Below are 20,879 nucleotides of genomic sequence, written 5' to 3'. Positions count from 1 at the left end.
ATGTATAAAATTTGGGTTTTAAATATAAACATACAATTCACTGTCATTAATCAACTGGACATGAGAAATTAATTTGGGGCAATTAACATTTAAGTATAGAATAAATACTTTATTTTAATTAGAATCAGAAATGACAAGTGATTTTTAACCTATAAAAATGAAGCATGTCACCCATTTGGGATTTCTTATTTAAATGTCACAAAAGATGTAAGGCACTACATAAGTACACATAAAATATACTAATAACATAAAAGTAAAAAAAAAAAAATTAGAAACAGTGACATGTATTTATGCCAAAATAAGAATTTTAAAAATACATACTTGATATGAGAGGAGTCATAAATGTGACTCAAAGCTTCCTAACAGTAATGTGCACAGACCAACCTAATCTGTTACCTAATTCACATGGTCCATAAACTGAACACAACTGTTGAGAAGAGGCACAACTTTCTTGATAATGAAGAAATTTCTTCAAAGATGATAGTATGTAATATAACAAAGATCTCAACAAAGACCTTATGGAAGACACAAGTTTTATAAGGTTATTTCTTACAAATTGCCTCAATAAGGACAGTAGAAACAAAGTTAGGAAACTGATACTCCATCATTTCTGAAATACAGCATTTCTAAAGTCTTACTTCCTTCTTAGGAACAAAAATCATACAAAAGTAAAAGGAAAGAGGACCACCACTATCTCTCTAGCTCTGAGCCCAAGTTCACCTTATTCAATCTAGTGCCAACCACAAAAGGATGCACAACAAATGCAATTAAAAATGTCTAGACTTATACTTCAAAATGTCAAAAAGGATAAACAACTGTGAAAGGTACATTTATTTTAAATGGAAAAAACAGCAGAAAGTTGAGTAACTTGCCAGGGGAGGGGAATATCTCCATTTTCTTCCCTTTTTCCTTTAGGTACAAAGATTTAATACGGGACATTTGAGAGGAGAGAAGATTACAAAACTGAAGAGTCTGTAGCATCTGTGATTCTCATTGGCTGCACACTTTTTTACTAGGAAATGTTTTTTGGAGATTCTGTGGGGCATTTATCAAGATTATAGGGTTCCCTTCTCTCTTGGGGTGGGAAAGAACTTTATGAAGACTCACTTGGATCCTGAGTGCTAAAAGAGATGAAAGGTGCCTGTACAGAGTTTGCTTTAGATTTGGGCTTAAGGGAAAACAGCTTGTGGACCTTCATAGTTAATTATGGACTATGTTACCCAATTCACTGATATAGGAATAAAACAAAAAGGAGGGGACTAATGATAGTCCTGATTAAGTATCTGATAGTCCAGAATACGTATCTGATTATGTTTTACTCTCAGAATCTTGAGAAAATTAACACATGAAGAATCACAAAACCTATTAATTTCACATTATAGCAATCACTTGGAACTAAAAGGAAGTTAAGCTAATAGGTTTAATTTTAAAGATAATTTTTTACTATCATGAGACAAGTCATAGTGGTTTAACAAGTACTGTCCAATAGTAGTACTCTGCTAGAACTTCCATTTAGTTCCAAGTGATTGAGGAGGGCACTTGTTGGGATGAGCACTGGGTGTTACAGGTAAGCGATGAATCACGGGACTCTACTCCCAAAGCCAAGAGCACACTGTATACACTGTATGTTAGCTAATAAATTATGTTTAAAAAAATAAAATTAAGTTAAAGCTATTTTAAAATAGCTTTGATTGAAAATAGAAATATTGACCTTTTATTACACTCAAAATACTATGCAATCAGATGAAAAAAGCTGTTTTAACATAATCCCAGCATAAAGGATTATGAAATGCTAATCTAAAATATGCCTAGGATCATTGCATATATGTATAATCAATTCAAATAAGATGTAAACCTTGATCATCTTAAGAATTTTTGATATTTCAGACTTACTCTACGCAGGGCATTTTGAAAATCATTTCCCATTTCTAAAGTTGTAATGATAAATACTCCAAGAACTAAAAGTCCCCCTGGTAGCATTCTGGACACCTAAAAATAGAAATATAGTATTAGCTAACATAAGCATTTGGCATTATATGCAATGTTTGGTGTTTGAGAAGCTAAATACTAAATCCACAAATACTTACTGAGTACTAACTATATGTATACCCTACAGGTATACATATACAGGTATACAGGAGCTTTGAAAAACTGGTTAAAATACTAAGAAACAGTTGATAACCATGATGAATGGGTGTCAGTATGTACACAATCTTTCTAAAGTGTCCTTAATTTTTGTCTTAAAAATACTTTATAACTTAAACCATTTAATAATGATACCCTTTAGTTACATCAATAAACAAAACCCCTTTCTCACAAGATCAAAGTATCTTGTGAGATACCTTCTAAAATTTTTCAATGGCTTCCACTGTCGGTCACCTAAATAATACATATATATTATCTACTACTAGTATTTCAGAGTCTCCAAAATCTAGCTAATCAGATATTCAGAGCCTCACTTGATGCTACTTTTCCCTGAAATATTCAAGTATCATTCAAAAAGTTCTGTTTCCCATACATGTATCCAGCTTTCTAATCTAAACCTTCACTCCAGCTGCTCCCTCAGCCTGAACTGCTTTTCCTTTATCCTTCTACATGACTGAACTCTACTGTACGTCAAAGTCAGCTTGAGTAAGCTGCCTTCCCTGATACTTTGATCTCCCAACTCTACAAGACTCTGGTGTTGTTTTCCCATGGAGCTTATCACATGAGCCCGTGCTATAATCATTGGTATGCGATGGTCTGGAAGTTCTTTAAGAGAAGAAGTGATTCTCAACTAACTCTCTATTCCTATAATATTCAGAAGAATGTTAAAAGCCTAGGATTTGAATAGAGGGCGTCTGACTTGAAAATCCATTGTTTCCTATTTTTTATTTTTACTTCAATTTTTGTACCTATTTATTACATTGGGTATGAATGTTATTTCCAATTTTTCTTTACTCTAAAATAAATGTTTTTTATTTTAGACACAGAATCTGAAACAGGCTCCAGGCTCCAAGCTATCAGCACAGAGCCCGATGCAGGGCTATAACTCATGAACTGTGAGATTGTGACCTGAGCAGAAGTCAGACACTTAACCAAGTTACCCAGGCACCCCTTTACTCTAAAATAATATTGTAAAACTTCTAGCAAGGCTTTCTATGTTCATGGCATTATTTGCTTAGAATAAATTTCCTGAGGTGGACTTGTAGATTATGAAGTTATGCATATTTTTGATCCAAACTACTAGTTTGTCTTCCACAATATGTTATTTCCCTTCACATGACTGTGGCTAGTTCTTAATACCATATGGATTTCTTTCTATCATCTAAATTCAGAGATCAAAATGCTTTGGTTATTTTTTTTGTGTGCTCAGTGCACAAGAAAACTGATCAAAAGGTTAAGTCTTCTTACATACCAGTCTATTCCTTAATATATTTACATTGTGTCTGCTGGTGGTTCCCTCAGATTTCATAAATTCTATTCACTATAGTAACATATGCTTGACATATAAATAAAGAACAAAGTTTTCATATTTAGCACAGAAAATCTGTATGTTTTCAAAAGCACCATAACACATAAAATTAGTGATTTCTTTCTAGAGGCAAAACGGTTATTTTGCTATAAAAATTTTATGTTCGTGTGTGTGTGTGTGTGTATGTGTGTATGTGTAAACATATACAATATATATCTCTCTATGCATATATATATACATGCATATATAGTATACACTGCATAAGAAACCAGAAGAAAAATTAGAGTCCAAAGTTACTTAGAAACCATTGTGAATTTAAGTTTGAAATATTTATTATTTTCATTAGAAGATATTAAAAATTTCTTGTATTTTTTTTACTACACACCACTCCTATTACACATACAAACATACAGATAAACACGTGCAACTCTGAAAAATTTAAAGTTGACGGGAGATGGAAATCATTGTTTTACATTACTCTAACATTTCCTATTAGTTGATATAACCCATTCAATAACTACTTTTAAGTGAATTCCCTCTCACCCACTCCCAAATCTTTTTCCTCCTTATATAAAGGCAACACCATCTTCCTAAACATCTGGGCTAGAAATGTGTCATGTTTAGCTACTTTATCAATAGCTCTTCACTCCCAGTCTACTTGGTCACTAAATCATCTTGCTACTGGCTCTGTGACTGGAGCGTTTTGGCAGTGAAGTTTTAGCTCACTGCATTAGTTAACTCATGCATTCATTTATCCAACATTTTGGAGTTCTTCTTGTAAACCATGGAAATACTACACTTGGCACTGAGGATATACCCATAAACAAAACAGACATGACCCGTGTCCTCACAAAGCTTAGAGTCTAGGACGGGCTCACATCATCTTTTTTTGAACTATTACAGTAACTGATATTCAGTCTCTCTACCCTCCATTTACACTGTACCAAGGTATTGAAATTATCTCCTCAATTATTGATCAATCATATTAACTCCTTCTCTAAAGGAAGCTCTGAAAGTCTACCACAGAGCTACTATCTACCAAACAAACTCCTCACTTCTTAGGATAGTGCTCCAAAACCATCCATAAACATCCTCACAGCCTTATGTCTAAAACTACATTCTTTTACATATCCGGTGTTTCGACTGTAACCAATTGCTTGCTCTTCCCCTAACATGCCTTTAACATTCATGCCTTTGGGTCATTTATTCATACTATCCTTTGTGTCTTCAGTGTGTTCTCTGACTTCTGCTGGCAGTACTATTCATATTGCAAGTTTAGAACCTTTTGTGAACCTGTTTGAATCTAGCCATTGGCAGATATTTAATCATTCACCATTCCATATTCTTACTGTACTTTTCTACTTTTATCTCATTTCTCTTACAATTGGTTTGTGGTAACTTTGATTACAACATACATTCTAAGGATATAAAAAAAAAAACCTATCATTTTATTCTACATGAAGTCTTTAAAACAATCTGACCAGCAACTATATTATCAATAACTAGTGTTATTTTAGTATTATATTATTATTGTTTTATTAGTAGTATTATATTATTTTAAAGAAAACTCAGAAATAAGCTAAAGGACAAATAACAAAGACAGGTTAAAAACTACAATGGATAGGGGTGCCTGGGTGGCTCGGTTGGTTGAACATTGAACTTCGGCTCAGGTCATGATCTCATGGTTCACAGGTTCAAGCCCCACATTGGGCTCTGCACTGACAACTCAGAGCCCTGGAGCCTCCTTCACATTCTGTATCTCTCTCTTTCTGTCCCTCCCCCACTTGTGTGCACACTCTCTCTCTCAAAAATAAATAAATAAGCATTAAAAAAAAACCCTACAATGGATAAAGATTAGCAATAGAAAAGCAGAGCATATAAAATCAAAGGCTTTCAAATGAGACTGCCTGTTGCTGGCTTCGGCAGCACATATATCAAATCAGCCTGGGTTCAAATCCCAGTTCCATCACTTATTAGGTAATATTGGGTGACTTAACCTCAAGTAAGAAAATGCATTTTTAAATTAGACACAAGATATTTCTATCTTTGATGTACTATGCAAGTTTTGAAAACTTAAAAATGAGTACTCTGAAATCCTAGTCTAGTAGTCTGAGGCTGAAGTGCTTTTATTTCGTCAGTCAATAAGCACAACTTAACTCTATAAAAAACAAGTATGATGACCTGGTTGGCATGTTCTGTGGCCCATTCTTCATCCAAGTTATTCAACTTAGCTTTTTGTTGATGTTTGAGGTTCTCATTTTGTTCCTCTTTGGGTGGCGTTCTAGTGGCAAGAATGACATAATCCTTTTGTGAAGAACACTTAAAAACAAATTAGAAAAGCTTATTAGAGTGTTATCTGATCGAAGAACATAAAGCTCTTACGACATGCAAAAATAATATATGTACAGCATAAATTGCTAATACTTGCATTACAACGGAACTAACAGGGAAACCAATTATCATGGATAACTTTGCAATGTTTCCCTTGCGTGTCATTTATATACATGATATACTTAATATCAGATCCTCACTTGCTTGGACATCCTGAATGTGAATCATATAGTGGTCCTTTAGTGGTTCTTAAAAACAGTTTACTGAATGAGTGAATGTACTGCATTTTAACTAAAAGATAAAACGCTTTGTCAATTTTCTAGTTATCATATTTATTTTCTAAATAATCTGAACAGATTGGATGGCTCAGCAAATATAAAAACTCAGTAAAATAAAGCAACAAATTATCTTGTGTGTCTTAGTTTCATTGAAACAATGATAGAGCGAATTTGTACATGTTTGTCCACAGAAAAACAAACGGGATTTGGGACACATAATTGAAGTGATATCAGATTTATGTTCCTCAGTTTTAATAACTGTTAAATGGTAACCAAAGGTGAGCTATCTAAAGATAAATTTAGGGGGGCGCCTGGGTGGCTCAGTCGGTTAAGTGGCCAGCTTCGGCTCAGGTCATGATCTCGCGGTCCGTGAGTTCGAGCCCCGTGTCAGGTTCTGTGCCAACAGCTCAGAGCCTGGAGCCTGTTTCAGATTCTGTGTCTCCCTCTCTCTGACCCTCCCCCGTTCATGCTCTGTCTCTCTCTGTCTCAAAAATAAATAAACATTAAAAAAAAAAGATAAATTTAGGGAACTTTTAATAGCTCAACCTCCTTACAGTGAAAGTACACTATAAAGAAAAAGTAAAAACAAGGCATATAAAACCAGTTAGCATGGTGTCATTCTCATACATGACCTGAAACTCCTATTATGAGTGTCATCCTGGAATAGAATATAAAGGAAGAGAAATTATTTCTACAAAAGTAATTTTTCCAGAAAGTTGTATTCATATACACACAGGAAAAGGTAGATGCTGATTAAGAAAGCAGAACTTTAAAAAAAAAAAAAAAAAAGAAAAGAAAAAACTGACCCAGAGAGTAGGAAACAGGCAAGCTTGAAGAAGGAGAAAGTGATGAGTTTAAGTAGAAACATACCAGAAGGGATGAAAAGGCAATAGAAGGAAAGACTAGAAGGAAGATCTTAAAACGTGAGAGGCTTATTTGTAAGATGGTGGTTTTGCCAAGCTCTAGAAGCCTATACGAGTAAGGCAAGTTTGGAAAAGGGTACTTCTCCCTGACCTTTTATCTTTACTGACTACGTCTTTTTCTGAGACTCTCATTCCCTTAAACTTTCTTAAATAAAGGGTAGTCGAAAACCTTAAATGAAAAGTTCCTAAGGTACCTGGGTGGCTCAGGTAGTTAAGCATCTGACTTTAGCTCAGGTCATGATTTCATGATTCTTGAGTTCGAGCCCCGCATTGGGCTCTGTGCTGACACAGTGCACAGCCTGCCTGGGATTCTCTCTCTCCCTCTGTTCCTTCCTCAGGTGGGCTCTCTCTCTCTCTCTCAAAATAAACACATAAATTAAAAAAAAAAAAGCTCCTAGCAAAAAGAGCCCCATATTGGATGCAAGTAACCTGAATCACAAAGTAATTCAGATTATTGCCAAGAGGTACTTTGGCTACCTAATGTGAGGCCTCATAGGGTGGTATTATCTGTGTGAACAGTACAGGGTCTACCCTCTGCGTTACAAGTTAGGAAATCAGCTGTATGAAAACCCTGAAAAGGAACCGGTGTCTCAGGGCTAGACTGACATTAACTAGGCTCATTCAGGATGATGTTGAAAACAAGAATATCATGAAGGGGTGTGAACACATGACTCTTCTGGACAGTACATTCTTTGTAAGTAGGTAACAGAGGGTTATAACCAAATTATAAAAGGAAACAGCTTGAAAATCTGGATAGAATCAGAATAAAAAAAATAATTACACAATTCGAAGATTCTAAAGCATCATGATAAAATACTCAGAAAGAAAATTATTACAATAGAACTTTTTGCTCCTAGGCATCAAAATCAAGCCCTTGGGCCACAGTGCACTCTTCTCTAACTAGTGTTTAGATGGAGGTAGGCCAGTGTGTCTGTGACTCTCCTTTTGTTGTTGCTTTATACTGCTGACCAGTCCTACCTGCTGATTATATGATAAATCAGCAGGTGCTTATGCTTTTTAACATAACTGTCCAAATCTCTGATCCATTTTGTGTTGATTTTTAAGGCTTAACTCTAAAAGGGAAATAAAATTTGTCTAATTTTCAAATTTCTCCTATTCCCTTTTCCTCCCTTTCCACTGAATCAACATTAAAAAAAAATCAGTAAAATGGATACCATAGCATGTAACGAAGACATGCCCACTATCGCCACCAAGGCTGAGATAAGATAAACAATGGGAAATAAAGTTGTCAAAAGCTACTTTTGCAAAGAATTAGACAACCAGGAATTAATAAAGATTAGATGAGAATATAAAACACTTGGAAAGACATTAAGATACATATAATCTGGTCAGTAAAATTCTAATTTTGGGGTTTCTTTTACATTATAATTTACTTTTACATTATCAAAAGGAAATGTGTTCTCACTTAAGCAAACTTGGGGTCTGTCCTGCTTCTCTATAGTTTTCCTCAAAGATCCATGTTAAGTTCTTCTTTTACATTCCATTCTTCCATTTCCTAACCTTATACTTATTGTTAAACAGCATATTTTAATTTTAAATAAACAAGTAATTTGTTTTATCAATAAATGCACTCAAAGATACATACCTGTCCAATTAAAAGACCAGAGACAAAAGCCTTTCCTTGAAGATTTATGTTTGAAAGATATTGGCCAACAGCCTCTTCTACGATGTAGGTTCTTCCCATTACTGAGAACTAATTCTATCTCCTAAATTATGAGAAAAAAATATACAGCATTCTTAAGTAAAAGTATAACTTGCAATGTTTTTGTCATGGAGGTTGTATACAGACAGAAGTGGTACTACCCTGATTCTATCCCATGCCTTGCAGAGATTGCTTATTAAATAGGGAATTCTTTCCTGCAAAGTTTAAATGTAGCTTCAGAGTCCTCAATACAGTGTTGCTGGAAATGATTCCCAATCAACTAGAGTTGACATAAAAGATAAAACCCACTTCTATAGCTAAGATAAGGGAGAGGAAACCAACCTAGCAGTCAACACACCTATTTTTTTAATTTAATTTGTTACTCCTTAGTTGTAACATCTTTGATAGTCTAAGCTGAGCCTCATTGTACTCATTTCAAAAACAGGAAAGAAGACAATTTCTGAGCTGCTCATTGGGAGATAGAATCAAATTCATTTACTCAATAAGCATACTATGAAGAACTACTATGTGCTAGAAATTGAGCCAGATCGGATGGCACAAAGATGAATAATACTTGACCTCTACCCTTGAGTAACTCACAGTCTAATTAGAATTATGAAATTTGATAAATAGCTATGCAAGAATAATGAACATTTACATGGTTTCTACTTTGTATAAAGCCTTGTTCTAAGTACTGTACATGTGGTAATATCTAATATTCCCAAAAACCGCATGAGGTAGGTACTATTACTATAACCCCCCCTTTTTAATAACCCTTGTTTTATAGATGAAGAAAAAAAAAAGGAACTTGCTCAAGCAGCAAAGCTGGTAAGTGGCAAAAGTGGAATTTCAACTTAGGCAGTTTAGCTCTAGAATCCATGTCCTTAAATGCTATGTTCATACTGAGGAATCATAGTTGGTGTTTCAATTAACCCTTTACTAAGGGTAACTTCTCTCTCTTTCCAGTTTATGGATGACAGCTGCAGCATTTTGAATAGGAATAAGAGTCATTTGAGTTCTGGAAAAGATTTCAAACTTTTGGCACAATAAAGCCAAGGCAACTATAAATATGCTGCAGTGGCATATCTGACACCCGTAAAGAAAATCACCAGTCACAATGATTTTTCCATTACTCCAAAAGTAAAGCCCAGCAAATTGGTTCCAGTTTGAAACTGTCTACGGGGTGTTGTTTTTTCAAAAAGCCTGTTCAGTTTTGTCTCAAAATGCATTACATTTCTTCCTAGCTCTTTTCCAACAACTGTGCAAGTAAATCGGGTTTGCACAAAATTTCTCTTTAGACTAAGTCTAGAACTGCCTATCTAAATCAGTAACGCTGCTATAAATTTAAAGGCTTTCCATTTTTAATAGTGCCTTAACATATTAAACTTTCCTCTTCTTCATTGTGCTATTCTACTTTTCCTTCTGTCTTAATAATCCTTAATTCTTCAAGAAAAAGCAGTGACAATGACTCCAAAGTAATGAAATGTAACTTTGCAATCCTATTTTTTCCAAACTATCACCTAGTAACCATATTACTTTAGTGCTTCTTCAAAACTTTTTATAGCTGACCATACTTTACAAAAGACCCTACTAAAAATGTACATCTTGCCTAATACAGTTCAATTTATCCTGAAATATTGTGTGACAGCATAAGCTATGCAAATGTCCAAGCACTGTGACTTGAGACAGCTCAATCTCTACAAAAGAGAGATTTCCTAGTCTACAAAATAAAGAATTTGGATCAGGCAAGTCTGAAAACCCATCTAATTTTAGGACTCTGTGAGTCCAAACACAGAATATCTGCATTTTCCAAATCACGAATAGTGGGCTAAGGACCTAAGACAGTGCTACCCATACCAGCAACCTTAGTTAACATGCTTACATAAAATACTCTGGAGAAAAATCAATCTTTCCTTACTGATATTCACAAAAGGGCTGCTACTGTGGGAACCGCAGGAGAATGACATTAGGAATACTTTATTTGCAATAAAGGACCTAATAAATTCTTTCAGAGGCATATTTAAATATGAAATAATCTACAGGTTCGGCTTAAAAGTCACAGAATTACGATCTGGAAACAAGTAGTTCTGTTATAGAGGCAGGGTGATAAGCGGTTTTTAACAGTGTGTTTTAAAACTTTTGTTACAACACAAAACTTTTGTATATAGTTTCTCCATTCAAGAAGTACATACATATGGTAACACTTTCTGCAGTATCACCTTAAAACAAAGAAAAATGAAACGAGCGCCTTAAATTCCTGTTGGCTCACTGTTACTCCGCTACACACACACACACACACACGCTCTAAGTATGCCGTTTTAAACAAAGTTAAGTTTGTCAAAGCTGGACTTGAATGTCGTGCCGGAGTGTCTGCCCATATGTTTCTTACACTCGGTCTCTTCCTTACTTCTTCCTTCAAAAGGAGGTTCTCTGAGCCAGAGTGCACACACTCAACCCTCACACTCACGTATTACACCCGTAGGCCGACTCACCTGCAGTCAGATTCTACACGCATGACAGGCAAACCTGTCGAACCTTCCGTCCTCCCGAGAAAGGGGTTTAAGATGCAAGAACCAGCCTCCTGGGGCCAGATTCCCCTCGGGTCCAAATTCCACAGCCAATGAATTCATCAGAAAGCGACAGACTTCCCACACCTCACTTCCCACTCCAAACCCAGGGTCTCGGGAGTCAAGTGGCGCATACTGATGACGCACGCTGCCCCCCTTCCTTCATCGCAGCACCTCAGCCAAAGGGACTGCGGTCGCCACCCCGCCCCCTTCCGGGCGCCATTGAGAGCGTGGCGGTAGCCCGGCGCCTGCCGTTCAGCCGTGTTCGGACCGATGCCCTCTAGTGGCTCAGTGTCTAGAAGCCGCCAAAGAGGACGACCCATGGCATCCCGGAGCTTTGACGGTAAGGTCGCCTGGCTCTTCAGGGAGGGACGTGAGTTGACGAATACTCCGTGGCGCCATCTCGCGGACAGTAGTCGTACGGCCTGAGGAGAGCCGGGGGGCGGGGAGAAAAGAGGAAGCGGAATGGGCGGTGCGCAATCAGGCTCAGTGAAGGGATTAAGGAAAAAAAAAAAACAAACACTACGTTTCCCACAGGTCTGTGGGGCTTGAAGCGGGTGGACTGGGGAGCCGGAAATCGGAGTGCCCGGCCGGGTCAGAGGCCGCCTCTGAACTCGGATACCCAGGGTGCCCACCTTCCGGCGGCTGCGCGCGCACTTCGGGCGCGGGCGGTGTGGCGCGTTCGGCGGCGCCTAACGCAGGACTCGATTTCCCAGGGTCCCGCCGCGGGAGTCTCCGGCGGGCAGGCGCGCGCGAGCCCCGGAGCGAGGTGGTCGAGGCGGGCGCCCAGGCTTCTGGGTCCTCTTGGTCTTCGCCTTTCTTCTCCGGTTCTGCTCCGCCGGCCGCTGGCCCCGCGGCCCCCGGCCACATCGACATGGCGGCGGTGCTGCAGCAGGTCCTGGAGCGCACGGAACTGAACAAGCTGCCTAAGTCCGTCCAGAACAAACTTGAAAAGTTCCTTGCCGACCAGCAATCCGAGATCGATGGCCTGAAGGGGCGGCATGAGAAATTTAAGGTGGAGAGTGGTAAGTGGCGACGCTCTTCCCGCCCTTGGTTCTGGGCCCGACCCCGTAGCCATGGCTGGTCTTCTCCCCTTGCAAGCTCGCTTTCTGCGTACGACTTCGCTGATGGCATCGCTTCCCTGTGCTGCCTCGCCCTCCTGTAGGCCTTCTCTTACCTGCTTCCCTCACAGTTTGAAATGAAGGAGGCCTTTTGTTTGTTTTAAACTGAATTTACATTTAGCACCGTTTTCTTTGTAGTTAGAGTAGTCTCACATAGGGACACTTAACGTTGGTCGGCACACAAATTGTGAAGATCTGGGTTTCTTTACTCCGGACTAGCCGGAGTCCGCGCGACCCCTCTCCCTCTAAGCTTAGAGTACCGAGTCTTTATGTTGCGCGTAAAATGCTAGCGATTGCCGCTCAGTTTTCCGGTCACCTGCCTTCAAAGGCCTTTGTCGAACTGAACACTTCGTGCACCTAGTTCTGTTTTTTAGCCCTTCGAGCGGATCCAGTAACGATGTAGATATTCACAAAAATGAGTAGGTGCATAACACAGCGCTGGAAACGCAGCGATCGTAAATAGGTTAAGTAAGTTTGATACATTGGATTTCTCTGTAAAACCTGGAGTTTACTAGAAAGTATATCAAGACCTGTTTATAGATACCTATAGCAGACCCTCAAGTAAAGTTACCGGCGACAGTGACTTGAACATCCTTGAAGAGAGATTAAGACCACCGTGATTATCGTTAGAAATACAAACTCTGTAAGTTTCTTGGTTGGGCGGGGGGGAGGTTATGGTGCTGTTTTTGCTAAATTGATTGAAAATTCTGAATACATTATCACTTCAAAAAAATGTAATTATCAAGCAGAATTGGTGTTACAAAGTAATTCCCTGGGGGCGCCTGGGTGGCCCAGTCGGTTAAGCGTCTTAGGCTCAGGTCGCGATCTCACGGTTTATCAGGTTTATCAGTTCGAGCCCCGTGCAGGGCTCTGTGCTGTCAGCTCGGAGCCTGGAGCCCGCTTCGGATTCTGTGTCTCCTTCTCTCTCTGCCCCTCCCCCGCTCATGCTGTCTCTGTCTCTCTCTCTCTCCCAAAAAATGAATAAACGTTAAAAAAAATTTTTTTTAATAATTCCCTGAATCCCAACACTGAAGGTTGTATACAGCACTCTTTTCATTAATTTATACATAACTATCATTTGTCTTCTATGTACTTGATAATGTGCTGAACAGTACACATGCAGTCCTTCCTGTGTGCAGTTAGCACAGTTTTGCGTAAATTTGGTTATTTTATAATTTCAGGTGTATGAGTCTATTTACACAACCTTTTAAAACAAAGCAGTTTTTAATTAAGTATTCTTCCTCCGTTTAATAAGGTTTTTTGTACGTGTGTCAGCTTTATGCTAAAAAGTAATGTGTGGGGAAAATACTAAGATAAGAGATTTTGCCTACCTTGAAGAATTTCAGTCTTGTGAATAGAGAAGTAATTTGTAAAACTCTCTTTAGTTCTTGTTTTCTTTTATATACGTGTATATGTTCATATATACATATATAGATAAGTATATAAGGAAATGTTAAAGTCCTTTCAGTGCTCTGTGTATCTTTACTTAAATTTTCTTATTTGGAGTGCGATTCAAATACTGTGTCTTAACTATTAAAATCAATGTTATTAAAAATAAGTAGCAGTATTGACAGTATGTGCACATGTGTGTTTGATTTTTTTTCTCTGCTCTTCTGAAGAACAACAATACTTTGAGATAGAGAAGAGGCTGTCCCACAGTCAGGAGAGGCTTGTGAATGAAACCCGAGAGTGCCAAAGCTTGAGGCTTGAGCTCGAGAAGCTCAGTAAGTATCTAATTGTGTCCTTATTTTATTCTTGGAGAATGGAGATTTTTAGATACCTTTTTGTGTGCCCTGGAAACATTACTATTTATGAAAATACTGATTGTCATAGGGCTTAATGGTCAGGAGATCTGAGTTCCAATTCTGCTGTTAAAAAGTTCTTTTGCGGGGCGCCTGGGTGGCGCAGTCGGTTAAGCGTCCGACTTCAGGTCACGATCTCGCGGTCCGTGAGTTCGAGCCCCGCGTCGGGCTCTGGGCTGATGGCTCGGAGCCTGGATCCTGTTTCCGATTCTGTGTCTCCCTCTCTCTCTGCCCCTCCCCCGTTCATGCTCTGTCTCTCTCTGTCCCAAAAATAAATAAAAAACGTTGAAAAAAAAATTAAAAAAAAAAAAAGTTCTTTTGCCACATGTAAATCATAACATATAAAATGGCTAGAACCACCTGTCCATCTGGTTACACAACTGTACAGATCAAATGAGAGATGTTTGAAAGCATTTTAAAAAGTCATAAAGCATTATGCAACGGAAAGTGTGATTAAGGAGAGTGACTTTATTATTTGCATGTTGAAGATTAAAGCCTATTAATTCTATTATAATTTTAACTGTCACAATTTTTACAAATGTGTATGAATCCCAGGATATTTCCTCTTTAAGGCCCATTTCTTGTGAAAGATGAGTAATTTCCTTTTTAATTAGTTTCCTTCTATCATTAAGTTCTAGAAGGTACACAAGATCTTAAAGGTCGTGGCATTTCTTAGGAAAATGATGTGTATTATATGTTTTGCCTATGATAGAAGAAAGCAAATGTCAGGAAAGAGCTTTCTAGAGTAGGGACATGGTATTATTAGGGATAGCTGCATTTTTAATTTGATAGGGAACACAGAAGCTAATAATCAAGAGAATGGTTAACACTTCAACCTTTTTATTTAACCAGGTCTGTGGCCATCGAGTATTTAGGTCATAGTTTTTTTCAGCTCATTTTGAAGCACTTAATTTTTAAAAAAAAATATGACATATATGTACGATGGTATATATACACATGTAATGAAGGTATAAGTGATTTCTCGAGTAGCTACATCTGGTTCATCCATCTGTATTCTGTTTTGGCATGATAACTAGGTCTGTAGGGCTGTGGTACTTAAGAATTTCAGGAAAATTACTGGATTATTGCTCCTTTTATGAGATCTGGAAAAGATGAAGGTAACCTATCATTTGTCTTCTATGTACTTGATACTGTGCTGAACAGTACAAATGCAGTCCTTCCTGTGTGAAGTTAGCACAGTTTTGTGTAAGTTTGGTTATTTTATACTTTCAGGTGTATGAGTCTATTTACACAAGGCATCTAGTATGGCTTCTAGGAGTATACAATTATATTTGTGTTTTTTTAGTTTGTCATTCTAAATCTGCGCTTTTGGAAGGCAGCAAATGATACAAGTGTGAAATAGAAAATTTAGACTAATTTAACAAGATTTTTCTGTATAATAAGCATCTAGTATGCCTTCTAGGAGTATACAATTATGTTTGTGTTTTTTTAGTTTATCATTCTAAATCTGTGCTTTTGGAAAGCAGCAAATGATACAAGTGCAAAATAGAAAATTTACACTAATTTAACAAGATTTTTCTGTATAATAAGCCAACTGTTTAAATAGAACTTAAGATCAGAAATAGTGATAATGTATTTAGTCATTAAATTGCTAGCACGTGAATAATATAGATGTATTTTAATGGAGGAAAGTTTCAGGAAGTATATTTTTCCTAGTTACTTGTGTGCATTTAAGGGAGAGACTGTACAAGGGAAGATAGACCATTATGAGTGGAGATTGTGGGTTTGATAATTCAGTATCAAGCATAACTTTTTCCCTCCATGGTAAAGGCTCTTTTTAAAGTGATAAACAAGCTGAATTAAAATTATCCATTATTGTTATTTGCTCTGTATACATTTTCTATACTTTAAATGTTATTTACTTTCTTGGTTTTGTCTTTTTTTACTCAATTTTCTTATTTGTAAATATAATTTACTCTTTATGATTGACTCAGAGATGTCCTTGAAAAATGATAAACGTGAGAACTGCATATGCGTTTTCCTGTAAATGTTGGTTAGAATGATCAAAAATGTGATTTTGGAGACAGGATAGCACATTTAAAGATTTGGTCTACAAGTAAACTTGGAATATTCATGAATTTGGAACGTACAACTCGGTCTTTTTGAGTCTCAGTTTCTTCATTTTGAAATACATATGGGTGGCAATTGGATGAAAACCGTCATTGCAGTTTTTAAGTTCATAAAATTCCTTTTATTCAGACAATCAACTGAAGGCACTAACTGAGAAAAATAAAGAACTTGAAGTTGCTCAGGATCGCAATATTGCCATTCAGGTAAAAGTTATTTTTGTGAATAAAGCTAACTATAAACATGATACTTGAGGAAGTATTCTATTCTGGTTGTGTTTACTCATTACTTAATGGGAAAATGAAGAGTGTTCTATCACTAAACAAAAATGCATAAATATATATTCCTTAATTGGTCCTTTATGTGTTTTATTGATTGAGCTTTTTTTTACTCATCAGAATGTATTAGTGCTTAATATAAAAGGGAACTTGCTTTTAACTCTGTAGTTCTTAAGGTTGTGATTTTTTTCCAGAAATTCACGTTGTAAATAAAGTGCCATAGAACTGTAGGTAGGATAGACATTCACAGTTTTATCTGTCCACCTACTTAACCTACCTAGAAATTCTCTAATGTTTACTATTGCTCAGTCAGTATTTCAACTATTGTGATCTGGTTGGGGATATGGGTGAATCCATATCATAATCATTTTAGAGTAGTAAGAAGAATAACAGATGGAATATGATCATTAGGATTGGTCACCCATTGGTTTAATAAAGTGGTCATAGTCCGTGAGAAGCTAGATTGAATGTCAGCCTCTTGCTATTGCTTTTTTAAAACTTGTGTTTGATTTGAAATTAAAATGTACTTGGTATGTTAAAGGTACTTACAGTGGGAAAGAGTGCTAGACTTAATCCAATAGAAATTTAAAATTTTCTGCATAGAACTAAAACACAAGGAAGCTATTAAGTATTTTTCATTTAAAATATGACTGTTTGGATCCTTAATACATGACTGCTTTCATCCTTAAAGAAAAATCATTCAAGGGGGAAATGGGCAAAGGAATTAAAAAAAAAAACAACAGGAAGCTGCACAAATGGTCTATGGCAATGTGAAAGGTTGCTCTACTTTACTTGTAATCAGAAAAATGCAAAAAAATAAAGAAAATTTTTTTAAGGAAAAATGCAGATAAAACAATCAGGTAATTATTTTTTACCTCCTCCTGTGAACATTGATTTCTTTTTTTTTTTTTAATCTTCAGTTCTGGCATGAGTGGCTTGAGATTGGTGCTTATGAATCAAAGCATATTAATTGCCATTATCTTGCTGTAAAACAGTTGACAAAATATATTAAAGGTTTTAAGACATTCCATTTCTAGGGCTCTTTCTTAAAAAAATAATTTGAACCAAGGTGTAAATACAGTGACAGTCATCATAATTGTATTTTATGGCAGCAAAAAATTAGAAATAAAATGTCCTGTCTACAAAGTCATGTTTAAGTAACTAGGACATTTCCAAGTGATAAATAATGATATGGGAAATTTTTTCATAAGCTATGAAAAATAATTTTTAAAACTGCAAAATATAAATAGAAGTGTTGAGATTATGGGTAATTTTTAAACTTTTAAATGTATTAAATTATAAGAAAAAACCAACCATTCTTAAACCACAGCTAATGTTAAAGTTCTGTGTTCAAGTTCCTATAATGATTAATCAACTTTATTTTTTAATTTAAATGTATTATGCTTCTCCTTTACATGATAGAGCCAGTTTACAAGGACAAAAGAAGAATTAGAAGCTGAGAAAAGAGACTTAGTTAGAACCAATGAGAGACTATCTCAAGAACTTGAATATTTAACAGGTATGAGAAAATACTTTAGGCTCTCCTGTCTCTTCTTACAGTGCTAGGAATTAATCCTCAGTCCATTTCTATTGCTGGTGTTTCTTTGTCATAGCGCAGAATATAGTTCGATGTAGTATCCTATTGTGTCTGCCACTCGTTTGTCTTTAGATCATTACCAAGGTTTTAAAGCAGTGTCTAGATAAGTATGCATAAATGAAAAACATCTCTAAGAAGTTGTAATTTGAACCAAGATTTACATGCTAACACTACAGCGTTATTTATAACATCAGATTGGAAACAGTTTAAGTGTTTAGTTGTAGAGGCTAAACTCCTTCATTTTATACAGACACACTTGCTGGAATAAACTGTCCATAAACATTCAATATGTAGAAGAACCTGAAACGAGAGCTTATATTTAAAACTACAGACTGGGGGCGCCTGGGTGGCGCAGTCGGTTAAGCGTCCGACTTCAGCCAGGTCACGATCTCGCGGTCCGTGAGTTCGAGCCCCGCGTCAGGCTCTGGGCTGATGGCTCAGAGCCTGGAGCCTGTTTCCGATTCTGTGTCTCCCTCTCTCTCTGCCCCTTCCCCATTCATGCTCTGTCTCTGTCCCAAAAATAAATAAACGTTGAAAAAATAAATAAATAAAACTACAGACTGAAGGAGTTATGAGGCAGGAACATAAGCTAAGTAATACACGTAGGTAAGATAGATAGTAGATAGTATATGAAACAGTTGATGTTTTAAGGTAAACATGACTCTTAAGCAGTTTAATGTATCAAATTCCCTTTGGTTACTTTTTAAAAATTTTTGAGGTTTTATTAATGGAAGAATTTTCAATTATTTATGTTGCTATACAGTACTATTCAGTTAGGTAACTATACTTTTCCAGTCTCAGAAAAGTTACTTCAGAGTATTTGTTGATGAAGTTGATCAACTAATAGGTAGATGAGTGTTCTGTCAAAAAAAAAAAATCTATCAAAAAAAAAACAACTTTTTTTTTTGTTTATTTTGAGAGAGAGAGAGAGGGTATACACACAAGCAGGGGAGTGGCAGAGAAGAAGAGAGAATCTCAATCATCAGTGCAGAGCCTGATGCAGGACTTGAACCCAGGGACCATGAGATTGTGGCCTGATCCAAAATCAAGAGTTGGACACTTTAACCAACTGAGCCACGCAGGTGCCCCGGAATTTTTTTTAATAAAAACTTTCATGTAGGGGAACCTGGTTGGCTCAAGCAGTTGAGCATCCAACTATGGCTCAGGTCCTTATCTCACAGTTTGTGACTTTGAGCCCCACATAGGGTTTACTGCTGTCACTGCAGAGCCTGCTTTAGATCCTCTGTCCCCCTCTCTTCCCCTCCCCCACTCATGCTCACTCTCTCTCAAAAATAAACATTAAAAAAAAATTTAATAAAACTTTGCTGTAAGGAGTATATAGAAAACTAAGCATGTACATGTTCTGGCTCTGTTGAGTAGGTTTTTGTTATCACTGCTTTTTAACTTAAATGGCTATTTATGAAATTTTAATAGATCTGTAAGTATATATCAGGAAAATTAATGCTAATTTGCATATTTAGCTTAAGATACTGCATTTAAAATGACCAGTGTAAGTTATATGTTGGCTTGGGTGCACAAATTTGGTTTATCATCTGCATGTTTAAATTAAATTTATAACTAAGTATGACAGAAACAAAGAAGTCGAGAACTACTTTGTATTAATTGCTTGTATTTCTAGAGATGTATCTTTGATGTTTGGTTTCTCTGAGCATTAATTAGTCATTGTTTTCAAATTCTCTTCTGACCTTTCTAGAGGATTTTAAACGTCTAAATGAAAAACTTAAAGAAAGCAATGCCACAAAGGGTGATCTTCAGTTAAAACTGGATGAACTTCAAGCTTCTGATGTTTCTATCAAAGCAAGTAACAAATAATTTCTAATGCACAAAATACAATGTTTGCTTAAAACTCCCTAAATTAAATTTTAAATGTGGGCAGGTTATCTATGAAGTGATTAAAATCTGTGTTTTTGTTTTTGTTTAATATCAGGGAATTAATTAAATATTATGGCCATTTTAATTGAAGTGTTTATGTGATGTTTGTTTCTTATAGTTCTTGATATGATTATCTTACCTGATTACCTATTTTCTGTTAAGAATGCATGCAAATACTTATTTCTGTTAAAATAAGATTCTGCTTGTGTTCTTTAGCTACAGACAAAATCTTTTATTAGCCCTATATTGTCTTTAACTGTAAACATGATTTTCTTGGATATTTTTAGTATCGAGAAAAACGTTTGGAGCAAGAAAAGGAGTTATTACATAATCAGAATACATGGCTGAATACAGAGTTGAAAACTAAAACTGATGAACTTCTGGCTCTTGGCAGAGAAAAAGGAAATGAGATTCTAGAGCTTAAATGTAATCTTGAAAACAAAAAAGAAGAGGTAAGTTAGTAAAACTTTTTTTTCATTTTGGTTAAAACTTACATTTATGTGCCAGGTTATTACAAAAATATTCCATGGGTATACCAAATGAAATGTATTATAATGTTAGAAATGTGGAGGACATAACTCAAACATTTGGCCTAGGAAATGAACGAGTTGCATATAATTAAATATTTTAGGATCTTCTTTGATGAATTTTGATACTCTCTACTATTTTTTTTATATATCTTTAAGACATGTTTAAGAAGTGGTGATAAATTTTGTCAACTAAATCCAAGTGTATTGTTCTGTGAGCTGTTATTTTTCATTCTCTTACATATACATATTTTATATGAAATCCTTTTTTGGGTTTGGGGATTATTTTGCTTTCACTTGGCAGCTAAACTTTATGTTTATCGAAACATACGTTTATGTTATGTAATTGAAAACTAA

At 36.3% G+C, this 20,879-nt stretch overlaps 2 protein-coding genes across 3 annotated transcripts in view; one reads left to right on the top strand and one right to left on the bottom strand.

The window, feature by feature from the left end:
* ODR4 (odr-4 GPCR localization factor homolog) overlaps positions 1–11,390 on the bottom strand; it is a 34,419-nt gene extending 23,029 nt beyond the window's left edge. The window contains exons 1-4 of the mRNA XM_086693086.1: positions 11,142–11,390; positions 8,593–8,713; positions 5,636–5,773; positions 1,894–1,989 (exon numbers count right to left, since the gene is read on the bottom strand). Coding sequence (XP_086549212.1) covers positions 1,894–1,989; positions 5,636–5,773; positions 8,593–8,691 — 333 coding nt within the window. The 5' untranslated portion in view covers positions 8,692–8,713; positions 11,142–11,390. The remainder of the gene's footprint in view (positions 1–1,893; positions 1,990–5,635; positions 5,774–8,592; positions 8,714–11,141) is intronic.
* A 51-nt stretch (positions 11,391–11,441) lies between these two features.
* Positions 11,442–20,879, top strand: part of TPR (translocated promoter region, nuclear basket protein) — a 66,329-nt gene continuing 56,891 nt past the window's right edge. The window contains exons 1-7 of one of the 2 annotated variants that reach the window (XM_025921147.2): positions 11,442–11,559; positions 11,933–12,241; positions 13,957–14,061; positions 16,360–16,433; positions 17,928–18,024; positions 19,817–19,920; positions 20,283–20,447. In XM_025921147.2, coding sequence (XP_025776932.2) covers positions 11,490–11,559; positions 11,933–12,241; positions 13,957–14,061; positions 16,360–16,433; positions 17,928–18,024; positions 19,817–19,920; positions 20,283–20,447 — 924 coding nt within the window. In that variant the 5' untranslated portion in view covers positions 11,442–11,489. Of the gene's footprint in view, positions 11,560–11,932; positions 12,242–13,956; positions 14,062–16,359; positions 16,434–17,927; positions 18,025–19,816; positions 19,921–20,082; positions 20,448–20,879 lie in introns of those variants that run through there. The other variant, XM_086693078.1, reaches the window with a different exon arrangement.

Source organism: Puma concolor, chromosome E4 (genome assembly GCF_028749965.1).
Source record: "Puma concolor isolate L17-30 chromosome E4, mPumCon1.1.hap2, whole genome shotgun sequence".
Taxonomy (NCBI): domain Eukaryota; kingdom Metazoa; phylum Chordata; class Mammalia; order Carnivora; family Felidae; genus Puma; species Puma concolor.
Note: the sequence above shows the minus strand (reverse complement) of the source record. Positions and strands in the feature narration are given on the sequence as shown.